Raw genomic sequence first — 18,235 nt, 5'->3', positions numbered from 1 at the left:
TATATACAAGCAAACAAGTATAGAAAATAATATATATATGTACACACACACACACGCACACACACACACACAGAAAATAATATATACAGATTATATATATATATGTACAAAAAAATCACTTTGCAGCGTTTCTATCTTTTTCTAATAAAATGTTCACTAGTCCTTCAATATAATTTGGATTCTTTAATAAGTTGTCATAGTTTTCATGAAATAAATGTTCACTTCTTTTGTTAGCAGAATGCGATTTCACATAATTTGAATACACATTGTCTCTCACATTTTTGCTGGCCATAATTTTCCATGCTTCTGCTTCGAGAGTTAATATATTCACAAGAAGGCACCTGTGCCCGAACTGATTGAAAAAATTTAGGGTACAACCAGGGCATAGTAAAACTGTATTCGGTTCCCACTTTAAAATACTATCTTTAACACATGTTTCACTTACAAAGTCACTACTACACTCGCACTGGTACTGCACACGCAAATCCAATGGGACCTTTTCGGGTGAAGATGGATAGTCCAACGGTGAAACATTTGGTGATGGCGTGCTGGGTTTGCACTCTTCTATCTCACTGAATAGCTTACAAATTTCTTCCTCCTCTTCCTCATTAAATAAATCAGGAGATGCTGATCTTTCTTCTTGTTCTTCTTCTGCAAGTGTCCACTTTATTGCTGGAACTTGAAACTTTTGCTCCGGTGTTCCTGTTACTGGTACTGGTGAAGTTGTTCTTGATCCAACGGGCGAAGTTGGAATTAATATTGGCTCTTCTCTTAAATCAATGATTTCTTCCTCTATAATAACATCTGGAGAAGCCGGTGAGCAAGTTTCTTCCTCTATAATAACATCTGGAGAAGCCGGTGAAAAATAGCAAGTTTCTTCATCAATAAACAAGTCCGGAGATTCTCTATTCAATTTAAACTTTTTGTTGGGAGATTCAACATAGTCAAATGAAGAATCCCAATCTACTTCGTTGCAAAGTTGAATTTCTCGTTGTACTGTACTGGCAGACGAATCCATGATGATACTATACCCGTCTTCTCATCATACCCCATATATAAGGAAAACTTATGTCGACGTCACATCACGTGGTACTTTAAAACACTACCCTTACATCATTTAAAATATTTTCAGATGTACTTTCCCAATTCTCTATACAACTTTCAATAGGTATAAGGAACGGAGAAAACATATACTTACATTTCATTTATGTTCGCATGTATCATTTATTGATCAAACATTCTTTTGAAACAACATCGTCAATATTATTCACATTGTGCCACGTTCATTCACATCTTACAACGGTATTCCCTCAATAATGTTATTCATATCCTGTACTGATCAATTAGATGATATCTACGTACAAAGAAAAGTGTCAACACAGTTCATACTGCAAAACTTCTTTTGTGTTTTCATTCGGTATCATGTCAATGTGACAATCTTCTATTGTATTCAATGCCGCTTCATGTTTCAACAGGATCAACAGTTCTTTTGTATTTCCGTTCACTGTCGCGTCATGTACCACCATTCGTGGTGCCAAACTTCTTTTGTATTCTTCGTCAACAATGTTTTATTTTCATTTCCTATACCATTAAAGTTTTTTTATTACTCTGTTGGTATTCTGTAATGTTTATCTACCGCAACCTTAATCTTCTTTGTATTCACCCATTGACAATATGTTGTGTTCACCTAACGCCGCGCCAAACTTCTTTTCTATTACTAATTACCATACAGGTATAATTCAACATGTTTACCTGTCACGACGTCAATCCTCTTTGTATTCTTCGCCGACAATGTTTTTTATTGTCACTTCACATACCAATAAACTTGTTTTTTATTACTCTGTCGGTATTCTGTAATGTTTATCTACCGCAACCTTAATCTCCTTTGTATTCACCATCGACATTGTTTTGTGTTCACCTAACGCGGTACCAAACTTCTTTTCTATTACCAATTAGCATACAGGTATAATTCAACATGTTTACCTGCCACGACCTCAATCTTCTTTGTATTCGCCGTCAACAATATCTTGTGTTCAACTACCCTGACGCCAAACTTGTTTTTATTACCAATTAGCATAGGGGCATGATTCAACATGTTTACCTGCCACAACCTCAATCCTCTTTGTATTCTTCGCCGACAATGTCTTGTGTTCACCTACCCTGGCGTCAAACTTGTTTTTATTACTCTGTCGGCACTCTGTGATGTGTACTAAACGTGTCGTCGGTTTTCCTTTGTATTTGTCTTCATGTTTTAACACGCACCTGTTACCCAACAACGCCATCTTTCCCTCTTGTCCAACCAGTTTCCAAAAAGCGCGCGAAAAGTTCAGTTCATGTCTTGAGTTCACCAGCGAAAGACGTACAAGAACCACGCTCTGCATATGTACCAGCAATGCATATCGTACCGCAGTATACATGTTTTATACACGACGTCTTTCAGACGGAAAATCCACAATGTGTCCCGCATGAATAAAGTTTATTCCCTCCAATTTATAACAACGAGTATTATTATAAATAATACGAAAGAACAAAGAATTAATATGATCACAATCAAATTTAACAACGAGTATGCTTTAGCATACGATCCATCAAAATACAAGTTGCTATGCAAATGGTCAAATTAATTAATATAATCACAATCAAATTTAACAACGTGTATGCTTTAGCATACGATCCAATAAATAAGGAACTTCCTTAGCAAGCAATCCAATAGAAATTGTTCCGATTAATTTATTAAGAGAACGCAAATAAGAATGAGCTTCTAATGAAGCGATCCAATAAATAAGGAGCTTGCTTAGCAAGCAATCCATAAAATAAAATGTTCCGATTAATTTATTAAGAGAATGCAAATAAGAATGAGCTTCTAATGAAGCGAATTAATTAATATAATCACAATCAGAGATTGTTCTATGGAGTATGCTTTAGCAAACGATCCAATAAATAAGGAGCTTGTTTAGCAAGCGAACCAATACAATTGTTCCGAGTAATTTATTAGGAGAATACAAATAAAAGAATAAAAGAATAATTAATTTGATCATAACATAGCTGTTAGAAACAACCCTATCAAAATCACGTGATACATGTCCTTCATCCTCTTTTCTAGAAACTACTCCATCCCTCCTAACACGCAACCTTTTCCAGGAACCCGTCTAACCACTTAACAAACAGGGTAATAAAACCACCTCCCCCTAAAACCTCCCCAAGGCCGACACGGCCATATTGACAAGAAAGTGGTTAGGTAATAAAGCAATTAAGAGGGCAATAAAAGCTATTGTCTACCACTTATAGCTCCAGGTCTACTTAAAATAGCACTCATTTATTTATCCTTTTCTTTGTTTCCTTTTTTTATTTTTGTTGAGTTTGTATTAGTAGTCCGGAATGGAGGTATTACTGGGTTTATTATAATGTATTTCGTATCAGTACGTTCAATGAACACCACCGAATTTGCTACCGAAACACGTGAAACAAATCACGTGTGTTAAACTACTGACATTATTCTATATTTTTCAGAGCTCTACAATTTCACAGGAAATTGAGTATTTAATTTGACCTCCAAGTTTGGTATTCATTTTGAAAGTGACTTAATGATTGTTTCCTGTATTTTCTATGTATTCGAATAGTCCTGAAGAAATATATAATCTAAACTTACTTCTATATTCCTGTTGGATTTCTGGAAATGGAACTTTATAATGTTAGGTTCTTTTTTAAAATATTTTTAAATTCCTTATTTTTATCTGTGTTCAGTTTTTCTTTTCCTTCTTCTGTCCTCTTTCCTCTCTCTATCTCAGTTCTGTATGTCTGTCTAACAGGCATACATCGCTTTCAACTGTTCATTCTGTTTGTGTTTAAGTCTCTCCCTACATTATCTTATGAATCTTGTTTCGTCTCGGTTTGATTGTTTCATTTTGTGTATACTAATATATGTATATTTTGAAATAAGAATTGCACTCATCTTTTTTGCTGATTTTAGTATGGGAGAGAGGAAAGGAGGAGTGAGAGGGGATGTTTTACCAAACACAATTATGGGATAAGAAGGAATATATTGGGTGGCCTAACTGCAAGGCATTAGGTGTCGCAATTTTTTTGATGCGGAGTGTACCACAGGACACACTGTGCCTTCTCCTGGTTGGTTGGCATGGCTTCTTGGGCTTCTTACTTACGTACTACAAACCTAAAACAAAAGAAAATTGAGACTTGGTAAAACAGCACAAACCTAACACAAACAAAAACTTTTATAGTTTGTAAACAATTCAACACCAGTTTCATATTTCTATCTTATTTCTAGCCTGAGTTATCAATTTCTGTAATCAAAGAAGGACTTCTCGGACACCCTGTACTTTTCACATTCATCTGCGAACCTTATACATTTTATCGTTGTTCTGTAACTGACTCCTTTTTCAAACATTTTTTTTTAACGGTGTATTCTAACGTATAGGAGAGAGAGAGCACCCCTGCTTTACACTTCCCTTGCATACAAAAATTTTTAGAGGATTAGCTGGAGACGATTGTTGCGGTTGCTTGTTTGCTGATACTCATGAACGCGAGCCGAAACATATTTACGTGTGGGTCAACGGGTCTAGGAAAATTCGGTGTAAGAAAATTCGGTGTAAGAAAACTCGGTGTAGAAAAATTCGGTGTACAGAAAATTCGGTGTACGAAAAACTCGGTGTGGGGAAATTTAGGTGTAAGGTAGACTCGGTGTAATACATATTGAATATTATCACTTATAGTGGTTTTCAAAGCTAAACCAAGTTTTCTTATCAGCAGTAAAACTGTCATATGGTTGTTTGCCAACCAGTTGCATGTTGCCGTTATTACAAAAGCCTTGCCGCTCTCCCTGCCGACAGAGTAAACAATGAAGTCTCGAAATATTTTTTCTGAGTGTTGCAAACCAATAAGCAGATACATAAAACCAGAATAACCATTTAAAATAGGGATAAAATACGTACACGTCATTCAACAAGTAATTTTCTCTGCTATTAATATAATAATAATAATTATAATAATAATAATAATAATAATAATAATAATAATAATAATAATAATAATAATAATAATAATAATAGTTTTTACGTCCGAGCCGTTTCGGGCAACTGTGCATTTTCGGTAATGCTCGGAAAATAGAATAGATCCTGGACCGCACGCTGGACCGATATTGTATTTTTACCCGTATGAATCGGATTTGCCCGATTGAACCGTATGAATAGGGATGACCTGATAATCCCGTCTGTCATTATTGTAAATGATGTGTTGTTTCACTTTATTATCATAACACAAATTGTTCTAATTATCATGTACGAACTCATAACGAGTCTATCGGGCCAAACGGTCCAAACAGGCCAAACGAGTTTATCAGGTCTAAGGATCGAGTAAACCAAACGCAATGGGTATCGGGCGGGTACAGCTTACCCGAAAAGTTCAAGCACTAATTATAGGTTAAAGTCAATACTTAAGAACTCTAATTGTTTGCATTCACATTTTTTTTTAGTTAACTGACCAATGAACTTGCGGATACATAAATATAAATGCTCAAATCTAAATTATTGCATTATATTATTGCAGTGAGCATCAACGTGATTTACTATTAGGAGTTAGCGTGATGCACTAATGTTAGTCTTTTATAAATAGCATTATTATTATTATTATTATTATTATTATTATTATTATTATTATTATTATTATTATTATTATTATTATTATTATTATTATTATTATTGCCTTCATGCAACTTAGAATCAATCTCATAAAGCACTACATCAGACCTGATTGAACATTATTTTGAAAATTCTCACATAAATAGATAAAATAAACAATTGGAACTGAACACTTCAAGAGTTCAAAATATGTCCTCGTTTTCGTTTTCCTCAGTTTCTGAGGACGATTGATCTATCTTGATGACAACATGATCTTTGTCTCCATCAAAAATATTTTGCAAGACACGATAACTTTGTTCAATGTCCTAAGAAAACATGAAAATGAAATGAAATGAAATTTTGAGTTTTACGTCCCACGGTTATGCCGTTTAGACTAAAGGAGACGGTGATAATGAGTAATGACTGAAATGGTGGAATGAAGAAAGTGGGAGGAAACGGAAGAACCCCGAGAAAACCCACGCACACGGTGTTTGTCCACCACAAAGTTCACTTGGCGGGAGCACCTAAGAAAACATTATTATTATTATTATTATTATTATTATTATTATTATTATTATTATTATTGTTATTATTATTATTATTATTATTCGACAGACCATCTGTCTATAATGGCAATTTAAAACTTTTTTTCTTTTAAAAAAGAAATGATTAAAAACCATTCTATTAAGTACCTAAATCCTCACATGTATTAATGTATACAGGTTAATATCTGAGTAATAAAGCTATCATTATTAATTTCCTGTGTATAGTATTCTAATTTGTAGTTTGTCCAGTTTTTATACACGTGAAGAATCATATTAGAAAGAAACTGATCAATTATATATTGACCTGTATAACTATGTCTTAAAGTTAGAAATAATATACTTACAAGCAGAGCAGATAAACAGACAGAATCTTTATTAAGCCTATTACTAATATTACATATTATTATTAGCAATAATAATAATGATAACTAAATTCCTGGCGCAACAGCCTTTAGAAGGCCTGGACTTATGGCACTCATTTCTGTGGGGTAATGTGTTTAGAAATCTGTACGGACTCGGGCTACTATGATAACCGTAATGGGGTTAGCCATACTGAGAGCTTTATACAGTTCTACCTGAGTTGGTGCGGCAACGCCGAAATCTAGTTACAATGAAGGATTTATGGTAGGGACAAGTAAACCCTTAGATCTTGACTTCCGAGGAAAAAATTGGCTATGTTTTGTCGCGATGTATACGATAATTTAAACACTTCATATTGTGAAAACGAAAACTATAAAATGTAACGAATAAAATGTTATTACCTATTTCTAAAAAAGCATATTATTATTATTATTATTATTATTATTATTATTATTATTATTATTATTATTATTATTATTATTATTATTATTATTATTGCCTTGAGTCCAATACCTCTTGCATGTCTTTTGCGGGGTATTACTAGACCTATAAACTACTTTTCATCACACAATGAAGCTGACACTTTTTGTCAGAAATAAAACAATTACAACTATAAGTTCAGAGAATAGTTATATTAACAACTAAAAACACCTTTCCTATATAGTACATCATAGAACATATACAAGGTGATTCTTTTAAAACTCACGGATTTCATTTCGGTCTAGAATTTCTAACTAAAGTCCGACTTTCATGCGGTTTGTGGCAAATGATCAAGGAACGTTAGGAGATTTATGGAACTATGTTTACTGGTTTAAATTCATTTGGGGTAATACCGGCCGCGCCTCTAGAAAAGCAGCAAATATTCGCCACTGTATCGAATTGGAATTAGATGAGGTGGGGTGTGGAGATTTGAGTTTCTTCGTTAGATGGCAACCTCGCGGCGGTCAATAAGAAACAGGAAACTGGGCCGTTGTATTGAGAATTATGCTATGCTACTGTACCAATATCATCAGGACACAGTTACAATAATGTACTCTTTGGAGCAGCGTGATTTTATCGTTAAAAATATTTTGGAGACCGGGATCTGTTGTTGCTACGCAAAGGGCAACTTTGCCTCACGTTCTGCTCCAGACAGGAACATAATATGGTCGTTAGTGAATAAATTGCAGGAAACAGGATCCTTCTGAGTAAGACAGGGAATCATCGGATCCCGCTGGCGGATGTTGTGGAAGATATCAGTTACCGACTCTTTAAGTCATCCAAGAAATCTCTCTGTCGTTTGTAGCGAGAAACCGGCTATTCAACATGTGATTTATGTGTGTTACCACTAACACTTAATTTGTATTCTCACTAACACTTAATTTGTATTCTTCAATTTCGCTTCAAATATCCAATATCTCATTCGAACTGTAACGCACAATGGCGAATATTTGCTGTTTTTCTTGCGGCCTGCTCGATATTACCCCGGATGAATTTAAACCAGTAAACATAGTTCCATAAATTTCCCCTCCTCCCTTGATGATTTGCAACAAACCGCATGAAAACCGGACTTCAGTTAGAAATTCTAGAGCCAAATGAAATCCGTGAGTTTTCAAAGAATCGCTCTGCATATACATACCTAAGATGCAAATATGTATTGATCAAAAAATTCTTAGTGGAAAGGGAAATATAAAGCAGGATGGTTTTATCAGATAATATTTGTACAAATAGTTGACTTCTCCACCAATCAGACACTTTAGTTTGTTTGCCTTAAGTTAAGGTAAACAAGCACTGCAACCCTATTGACTCCTTGTTGACTTCTCCTCCAATCAGGCGTAGGTACTTTAGTTGAGGCATTTATTTTTACACCTTTGAGTAACATAAATAAACTATGTCGTTTTTGAAGAATTTAGATTTAAATATTTATTTGTAAAATAGACATAAATTCGTCAGAATATTTTTGAAAAATCTACAATTTTCAACTTTACCCGTTCTGTAACCTACTTTTTATTTTTATTTTTGAAGTAGAAAATTCTAGGAGACATCCTCCAAAACAACATAAAAACTTAAGTTTTAAATTAAATGTCGATTGGTAGCGATGGTCGCTTCGCTAAATCACACGAACGGACATCAAAAAACAAATTTCTCGTCATGTAAGCTCCATGAAATGTTAAAATCCGTCGAAATCTAGAATTCAAATTATTTCACGATCACAATTTTTTAAAATTTGGTATAGTAGACAGTAAAAGTACGTTCTACACAAAGTTTGAACTTAACGCTCATTTATCCTCAGTTGAGTTTTTAATAAATCCTACGCTCTACTACAACGGATCTTTCTTTACACCTAACATTCCCCACACCGAGTTTTCCGTACACCGAATTTTCTGTACACCGAATTTTCTTACACCGAGTGTTCTTACACCGAATTTTCCTACACCAAATTTTCCTGCTCCCGTGGGTCAACATCAAATGTGTGCTTTGTGATCACACTTGATAATCGCAGATGCACACTACATTGCTATGTATTTTATTTAGGTTTGGAATGAAACTCTCTGGTCACAAATGAAAGTAGCAGGCGAAGAAGAGTAAAGAATAGCGATTGAAAAGGGTAATGTTGATGCTGATGGGATGCCTTGGATTACGGTATACTTGGACGGAGGCTCGAGTCAAAGGAGTTACGGTCACAGTTACAACGCAGCTTCAGGAGTCGTAAGTTCTGCATGTCAGAATGTTTATATTTATTGCCATATGTACTCATATTACTACTAACCTAAGATTATTATTTTTAAAAAAATCTGTATGAATATTACCAGCGGGAATCAAACTTCTGATAGCTCGCATATATATGTGAGCAATTACTTCTACGCTATAGCGGGGACATTTGTCAATAAAGTATGAAATGTATTGGTCGCAATAAAAACTTTATATATGTTTAATAAGTGAATGAAAATAGTACTTACTGGCAGAGGTAACAGAAAAATAAGGAACATTGACATAATGCCGGATCCAGTAGCGTAGCAAACTTCTGCGGGGGACTCCCGCAAAGGGCCCCAGCTGGAAAGTCGATGGTAATAATAATAATGATAATAATAATAATAATAATAATAATAATAATAATAATAATAATAATAATAATAATAATAATAATAATAATAATATATATATATATTATTATTATTATTATTATTATTATTATTATTATTATTATTATTATTATTATTATTATTATTATTATTATGCGTGCACTTTCTGCTTACTGTTAAGCAAGGTGACAACTTTTATCATGGCTATAACTACCAACGCACACTGTGGATTTGCTTGATATCTCCGCAGTGCATAAGAAACAAAAAGTAGGAAATACTTTTTTTTCTTTTGGTATATCGGCCAATGAGAGTGTTGAAGAGGGTAAAGGCCCACCTAAAGTGCAAATTTCGGGCAATGAGACAATTTTTATCACGGCCATAACTATCAACGCACACCGAGGATTTCTGCAGTGGGTAAAGAAACAAAAAGTAACTAATACGTGTTTTTTTTTATATATTGGACAACGCGGGGGTTGAAAGGGGTAAAAATCCTCCTAACCTCTACCATGGCTGTAACTATCAACGCCCATTGTGGATTTGCTTGAAACTTCTCAATTGGATAAAGGAACAATAAATAAGAAATACGTGTTTTCTTATGTAGGCCAACGTGGGGGTTGAAAGGGGTAAAAACCCTCCTAAATGTCGAACATAGGTCAAAGAGACAATCTTTACCATGGCTGTAATTACCAAGGAACATTGCGGAGTTGCTTGAAACCTCTGCATTGGCTAAAGGACAAAAAAAAAAAAAAAAAAAATTAAGACACACTTACGTGCAATATATAATCTTTCCATTGTATCCGTTTCAAAACACCGCGGACATTGATTGCATCTGTCATTTAGTATTCGTTTTCGTGAAGTATTCGTTTAGTAAATTATGAGTATTCGTTTTCGATATAGAGTGTGTTCCCATGTCAAAATCTCAAATTTTAATTGAAATACTTGCGTTGGATGATACAGTGTTCAATAATAACATTGCTTTTAGGCTCGTTTTTTTATTATAAAATTTTCTAAGGATAAATAGTTTAGAAAGAAATAAAAAAAATAGAATGAATATTCTTTATTCTAGCTTCGAACGCTGAAGAGCATCATGAAAAAGGTATCATTCCGTTGAGCAGAAAGTAACAAGAATAAGCATAATTTTGGCGCAGGTGCGTTTACTATGCACAGTGCTGTTTTGTTGTGCAAAGTTTGAAATTTTCAAGTTACCCCCCACAAGAGGTATCGTCTGAACGCCATTTGATGGGCTTTGTCGTACTTCTCTATGTTATTCTTTTTTTTTTCGTTCATGTATCGCCAGTCGTTCTCACACTACTCCCAATTACCCCCCCCCCTAGGCCGCCCAGAGAACAGGGAAGCCAAGTCATATTCTGGGGGCCCAGACTACTAAAAGGGCCCGATCTGACTCATTTTATAAAGTTTATATTTTCTTGATTTCGGATGCTCTCATACACTTACGTACTTCTTAGATATCACCTTCATACGACTACTGAAATAGTACACATTGATTGAAATAGATCTACCAAGTACCAATACATTTGTTTTGTCCGTCTCCCTTAGCCTCGGAGCATAATTGTGGGACGTTAAACTAAATACTTAATTTCATTTCATTTCTCTTGTCTTGAAATAAAAAATCTTCAAATTATAAAATAGGTCTTACTACTAGTTAATGCCCGTATTGGTATATCCTCGGGGCTGCCTGGGATTTCTCTCCACGGCCTGTCCTCTCCGTCCCTCCCCAAAATGAAACACAAATGTCTAACTAGTAGCAAGAAGCAGTTTTATCTTGCCTTTTCTTTTAATAATTTAGTGCCTATTTGCCATGTATTTTAAATACCATTTTATCTGCCTATTTACGCAAAAGTAAGGCCTAAACTTTCGGGAATTAGCAATGCCTATTGTAACTGATTTTCCATTATTTATTTTCTTTCAGGCCTGTATCATCGGTCAAGAAACAAATAAATTTCTCTTTCTTGGAGTTAGAAATAAATATTGCTCTGTGTGTGCCTCAGCTGCTGCAAAGAATATACAGTCACAAGATCATATATGTTACCGTAATTGGACAGCATCTTCAAGTGCAATGGAAGCAGACATTGTTGTTGAGGGTTTTAGTAAGAGTGAGGAAATGCACGGTCTTCGCTATAAAAGATTTGTAGCAGATGGGGATTCAAGTGTGCACAGCAGAATTGTTGAACGAGTGTCATATGGACGTGAAGTAGTGAAGGTGGAATATGCTAACCATTGTGTGAAAAAATACACGAAAGTATTGCACAAACTTCGTGTGGATAACACGTTTTCGCCGAAAAGCAGAGGAATCCTGCGCAACAGAATTCCACGCCTTACAGCAGCTGCTCGCGGTGCCATTTCCAGGAATGCGGCAGCAAAGAAGAGCGTCCAAGACCTGCAAGATGATCTTCGAAACGGGCCTTCACATGTATTTGGAAATCACGAAAAATGTAAGACATACTATTGCTCAAAAAAGAATGATGAAAATTTAGTACCGGTTCTTCAAGAAAGTGGATTATATTATCATATAATGTCAGCAGTCCAACAGCTGATAAGGAAGGCAGACAAATTGCTACCTAATGAGACGACTAATAGAGCAGAAGTCTTCATGAGCATTTTGTCAAAATTCAACGCTGGGAAAAGGATTAACTTTACAAAACGAGGGTCGTTTCAACGGAGGTGCTATTTAACTGGCCTTGCATACAACAAAAAGGTGAAATGGCATCTTAGTCCCTGGAAATCTATGACAAAACTGAGTCCTGGAATGCATTTCAAACGCTTTATCGAGAGAAGATCTGAACAACACCGATCAAAGAGTGTTAGTAGGAAAGTAAGAAGGAAACTACAGCTTCCATCAACTAATCGTGATTATGGACCGAACGCTGACAAACCACCACTCTCTCCGGAATCACTTCGGGCTGCTTGCGAAGTACAGCTGCAATCTTATGATGTAAGTCATTATTTTTATAATAGTCAAAATTTATATGAATATTGTTTACACACATTAACATATTGCACTGACAAGAACATTTACATGTATTAATACTTTGACGAAGTTGCTCCTACTAATTTTCCTTTTCTATTAGGAGCCGATAAAAATGCGCAATCAATACGGTAAGTACGGATAGTTCTCATCACTACAATCAAACAAGAGAGCTCAGTAAGCGTAGCCTTAGAACGCATATTAGTAAAAGTATAGGCCCCGGATAGCCGTGAAAATGAAATTCAGAGACAATCATGAATCACAGAATTGATATGTCATGATCCACTAATTGAAATCAAGCGAAATTCTTTTCAAATTCTTATAATTTATGTGTAGATGGATACTCATTGAGTACGTAGAGAAAATTACGAGAATTTCTGGGAGCCTATCAGTTTTGTGGATTCATGTAATTATAAAATATGTTTCAACTCTATGATTCCAGGTTGTCTCGAAACTTCGTTTTTACATATTTCGCAAACATATACCTCCACAAAGATAATTTTGAAGGATATGTTTAGAACATTCTTTTAATGTCTGTAGGAAAAGTAGCTATTTGTGCTTACAATATTGCTTACAAATTTCAGTTCACCCTGTCCTGTTTTAAGAATGCTTTACATTATTTTTAATATTAGGTCAGTTCAGATGAAAGAACTTTGATTAAAGTATCCTCCCGCGGACAGCATGGGAATTCGATTTATGAAGAACATCGCCGCAACCGTCTAACGTCATCCATGTTCGATAAAGTTGTGAAACGTAAAGATCACACTTTGTGCCATGTGTTGGTGAAAGACATTTTGTACAAGAGAAATCTATCGACACCATCAATAGAATACGGAAGAAATCATGGAGATGTTGCTCTACGAAAGTTTGCGGAGGAGAAGAATGTGACAGTAGAGAAACTAGTGTTGCCACGAGACGAGACATTTCTCGTGTCTCGTCTCGTCTCGTCTCGTAAACGAGATGAGACACGAGACGGGACAGAACCCTTTTAGACGAGACACGAGACGAGACGGGACGTCTCGTGAAATGTCTCGTCTCGTCTCCTGTCTCGAAAATAAAAACGCTGGCGGGAATGGCCAAGATTGAAATTGCCAGTGGTCATATAGATTGCAAAAGGAAAATTCCCTTTGTGAGAAAACATGTTGAAAAGCCTTCATAGAAAAGTGTCCTCTGTCTATTGAATGAAACAATCGTGATACATGAGCTTCCAGGAATATCATCCTTAATGTCTTGTCCCCAATTCCCGTTGCTGTAAACTGAGGAATTCTCACTTTTTAAATTTCTGGCTGGAATGATGACAAACAAAATAAAAGACAAGGAAGATTTTTACAAGGTCAAGAAACCGAACTACCACCACCATCTATTCAATTTGAAAACTGGGTAAGGTCTACACTCATTACAGGCTGTAGTTGAAAGTTCTGGCTGAAATGGCGGAAGAGAACAGGACAGACTACACTTGTCTTTATTCTCTGGTGGCGGTATTCTTTTTGCTATATGAACCGAAAATGGCAATTGAAGTATGTCATCTTGCAACTAAAATTACACCTTCTCTCTCTCTCTCTCTCTCTCTCTCTCTCTCTCACACACACACACACACACACACATACACATAAAAATATACTTTTACCATTTTACCAATCGCTCGCTTATTATACAGCAGTCATGTTGTAAAATTCACCTCTTCGTTTGGAAGGCGAACGAAGGACAAAGAAAGCAAATATATTATCGACGAACCCTTCAAATTGTTTGCTTTCAGCAAATTTATGATACTAACAATAACACTTTAGGTGAAGAGGCTTTACAGGGGGACCTTCGTTTTGTTACGCGGAAATGTTTGATCTGACCAGAGTGCGAAATTGCCCTCTGCTTGCATGTTGAGAGGAGGGGAATACTTCCCTTTCCTAGTGAATAATATTCATTAGGACCTGAATTATCTTCAGAAATTGTTTCTTACAGGCATATAAAACCTCTCGAACTTGATAAGTTTAAAGAACATTTGATATAATATTCATGGAACTCCGTTGAAAACAGAAAATATCATGAGAATGATCAAAATTCGAAAATTGGAGAACATAATTAACAGAAAAGAAATAGGATACCCAAACCATATTTCTAAACCTCCTATATTTTTACTAATTCCTTACTCTCATGAAAGTATCGTGGGGAGGATATTCTCTCCAATTTTTTCAGACTGAAATCCTTTTATCCCGTACGATTTCCTCCCTGACACAATACGAAAAAACAAATGTTGTTAAAATCCATACACATGACCCTTCCAGGACTCAACCCGGGGCCTTCAAGCCTATAGTCTATCGCCGCAGACCGCTCGGCTTGGTATGAAGATGTACGTTGTATGATTGCGAATAGATCACGACAATATAAGAAACTTTAATCCAAAATGGCCACCCAAAAATCAACTTTTTTTTAGCCATTAGCTAATCTGGGTGTACTGTCATGAGTTTGTTACACAAACGGGGCAACCACCACATAGTATCACACACCCCGCGGTTATGGAAACAGATTTGAACCATGGAGGTGAAGACTGGCCCCAAGCATTCTTTCGTCCCATGTGTCGTTCAGCTCCCATTACTATGGCACTTTAAGTGGAGCTTACTGTGCAGTAACATAAAATTCCAATCAAATACTTTCCATTACTCAATAAAATTATTTGGTTCTGAGATTTAAAAAAAAATAATAATTGCAGCAAATTTAAACATGCTAAAATGGAAAGTAGTTTTTGGATTGTTATGGGTTAACACTGTGAAAGCTAAAGGCTGGAATATATGAAATCAAAGTGTACACACATATCTATCTCTCTATTTATCTATATATATTTCCATCTCTCTCTCTCTCTCTCTCTCTCTCTATATATATATATATATATATATATATATATATATATATATATATATATATATATATATATACATAGACACTATAAAGCAAGTGGGCTGATAGTATACGATAGTGTCGGGGATGGTGACACCTTTACATGGAACTTTGCTTGTCGTGTAAACATTATTTGACATTAGTGTCTTCATCTTCGACGTACCTATAAGCAATTTGCTGTATATTCGTGTATTGAAACTGGCAAAACAGGTTTCAATGTTTCAAAATGTGTAAAAAAAAAATAAAAAAAACTTTGTCCTTGCCTTGTGAGCTTATTTGAATTTATTTTTAAGACCTTTAGGCAACTTTGGCCGAATGGATGATGATGGGAAAATTAGTGGAATGAAGAAAGTGGTAGAATACTAGACAACTTCAAGAAAACACACATTCGAAAAATGAAATGAAATCTTTGAGTTTTACGTCCCATGGTTATGCCGTTTAGGCTAAAGGAGACAGTGATGATGAGTAATGAATTAAATGGTGGAATGAAGAAAGTGGGAGGAAACGGGAGAACCCCGAGAAAACCCACGCACACGGTGTTTGTCCACCACGAAGTTCACTTGGTGGGGCTGGGATCGAACCCGAGACCCCAAGTACCACACACATTCAATGTTTGTCCATCACAAAGCTTACATGGCACTAACCGAGATCGAACTGACTACCACATACACTAGAGCTGAAGGCTTCACGGTGTAGCTACCGTGACATTTCTTGTCTTGTGTGTTCTGGGTAATACTTGTAACTTACTTGTATCTTGATTAGCATGGTGCAGCCTGCTACATTTTACTTTCGTTCCCATGGTATGCTGCTATATTTTTTACGAGACAAAACGAGACGAGACGGGACAGCAGCTCTCGAGACGAGACACTAGACGGGACGAGCCCATTTTTTCGAGACGAGACATGCTTTGCACAAGACGAGACAAGACAGCCTGAAATCTCGTCTCGTCTCGTCTCGTGGCAACACTAAGAGAAACGAGGATTATATATTGATTCTAAGTATAGTTTCTTAGCTACTAGTCCAGATGGTAAGAAATATTTTTCAACTTCTTTGTTGATATAATATAATAAGTGTTTAACTCTAATAAGTGCTGTTTGTTCAGTGTGCTATAATTAGAGGTATTAACTGAATCTGAACGAAACCAAATCACTTCCTTTTTGTTTATGGAAAAGGGACAGACAGATTATTATATTACTTTTTTTTAAAATCTATTTTCATTCTAGTCTATCAATTAATTCTCTTCTAATCATATTTCAGGATATGTAGTAGAAGATGATACGTTAGTGGAAGTAAAGTGTGTTCCTTCACTCAGAAATAAGGATGTCACTGAAGAGATAAAGAAAAAGAAAGGGGCATTTTTTCTTAGAGCCCTTCCAGACAGAACTATAGGACTAAATACTAACAGCGACTACTACTACCAAATTCAGGGCCAGTTGAATATTACCAAATTAGACAAATGCTTTTTAGTTGTATACATTGATGATAAATCACCTTTACATATTGTGGAAGTAAGAAGAGATGAAGAATTATGGGTAAATGTTATGCTACCGAAACTTATACGGTTTTTTAAAGAATGTATGCTTCCTGAGATAGTAGATTCTATGGTACAACGTGGGATGCCCTGCAGAGACCCGGAATATATCCTAAGTGCTCAAAGCAAGATCGCCAAGAAAAAAGACGATCGAGTAAAGATGAAATAGGTGTGATAATGTACATACTTACTGCAACGAATTTGTGTTCTAAATAATCGTGTTCAGCATGTGTGTATAATTATTGTTACTATTATTGTATATTTGCAGTTCGTTAATTACTCTTGTAGTGTTTTATAATGCTGCTTCTATCGTGTTATTCGAAATGCTGGAAAATGCCATGATTTACTGGATCATGGTTATGAAATATATAAATAATGTAAATATTTTCTTAATAATGTAAACTTGTATTGTGTTATTGTAAAATATTTCCTTGAGTTCCATTCTTGTGTTCTATGTATTACTTTGTTACATTTTTTTCTATGTCAATTAATATTATATAACAAATTATAAGTGGAGAAACAACTTTCGGATATAAAACTCATTAAAAGTGAAATTAGAACTACAATATTATTTTCAACAAACAAATCACAATCTATCTATATAACTACTAGACCAGTATTGTGTTTATTTGTTGCTCTTTGTATTATAGTTGCGCTGTGTATGTATTTGAATTTGTTCATGTTGATGTACTTGTTAATATTGAATAAAGTAACTTAGGGTATTATTATATGATATAAAGACTCAAAATAGAGAACTAAGAATGATCTAAATAGTGTAAATAATTTATAAAATGAAAATTATCATTGAAACACTTTATTTTTACTCAAATATTCTGTTATATATTTTTTATTCACATAGACTCTTATGTACTTATGTTATACTCAAATAATTACTTAACATTACTTAAATTTCCAAGTTCCAAGTTTTTAAATGTAGTTTATAATGTAGTAACTGTATTCTTGCGCTGAATAACCAATCATATCATTATTTGTATTTTAGCATAAATAAAGAAATCGCTAGTCTGACTAGCCCCAGGTAACTGGGAAAGCAGCCAAGAAGACATTGTACCAGTGTTTCTCAAACTGTTTGGTAACAACTCCCAAAATCGGTAAACTATAAAGGAGTTTGTAAGTTTAAAAAATATTAATTCGTAAATGACTTTGTGACATTAGTATTATACAAAGAGGAGACGTCGTAACTTTTTTTACTGACTTCTAAAGCGGGTCTA

The 18,235-nt window shown here is 35.1% G+C and overlaps 1 protein-coding gene across 1 annotated transcript in view; it reads left to right on the top strand.

Moving 5' to 3' along the window:
• The window catches only part of LOC145672811 (uncharacterized), an 80,061-nt gene extending 62,061 nt beyond the window's left edge, over positions 1-18,000 (top strand). The window contains exons 2-4 of the mRNA XM_081741967.1: positions 9,053-9,226; positions 11,531-12,553; positions 16,733-18,000. Coding sequence (XP_081598093.1) covers positions 9,146-9,226; positions 11,531-12,553; positions 16,733-16,741 — 1,113 coding nt within the window. The 5' untranslated portion in view covers positions 9,053-9,145 and the 3' untranslated portion in view covers positions 16,742-18,000. The remainder of the gene's footprint in view (positions 1-9,052; positions 9,227-11,530; positions 12,554-16,732) is intronic.
• Positions 18,001-18,235: the final 235 nt, after the last annotated feature.

The sequence above is a fragment of the Thermobia domestica genome, chromosome 16, assembly GCF_964235325.1.
Source record: "Thermobia domestica chromosome 16, izTheDome1.hap1.1, whole genome shotgun sequence".
Classification (NCBI taxonomy): Eukaryota; Metazoa; Arthropoda; class Insecta; order Zygentoma; family Lepismatidae; genus Thermobia; species Thermobia domestica.
The sequence above is the reverse complement of the archived record's forward strand: the minus strand, read 5'-3'. Positions and strand labels throughout refer to the sequence as shown.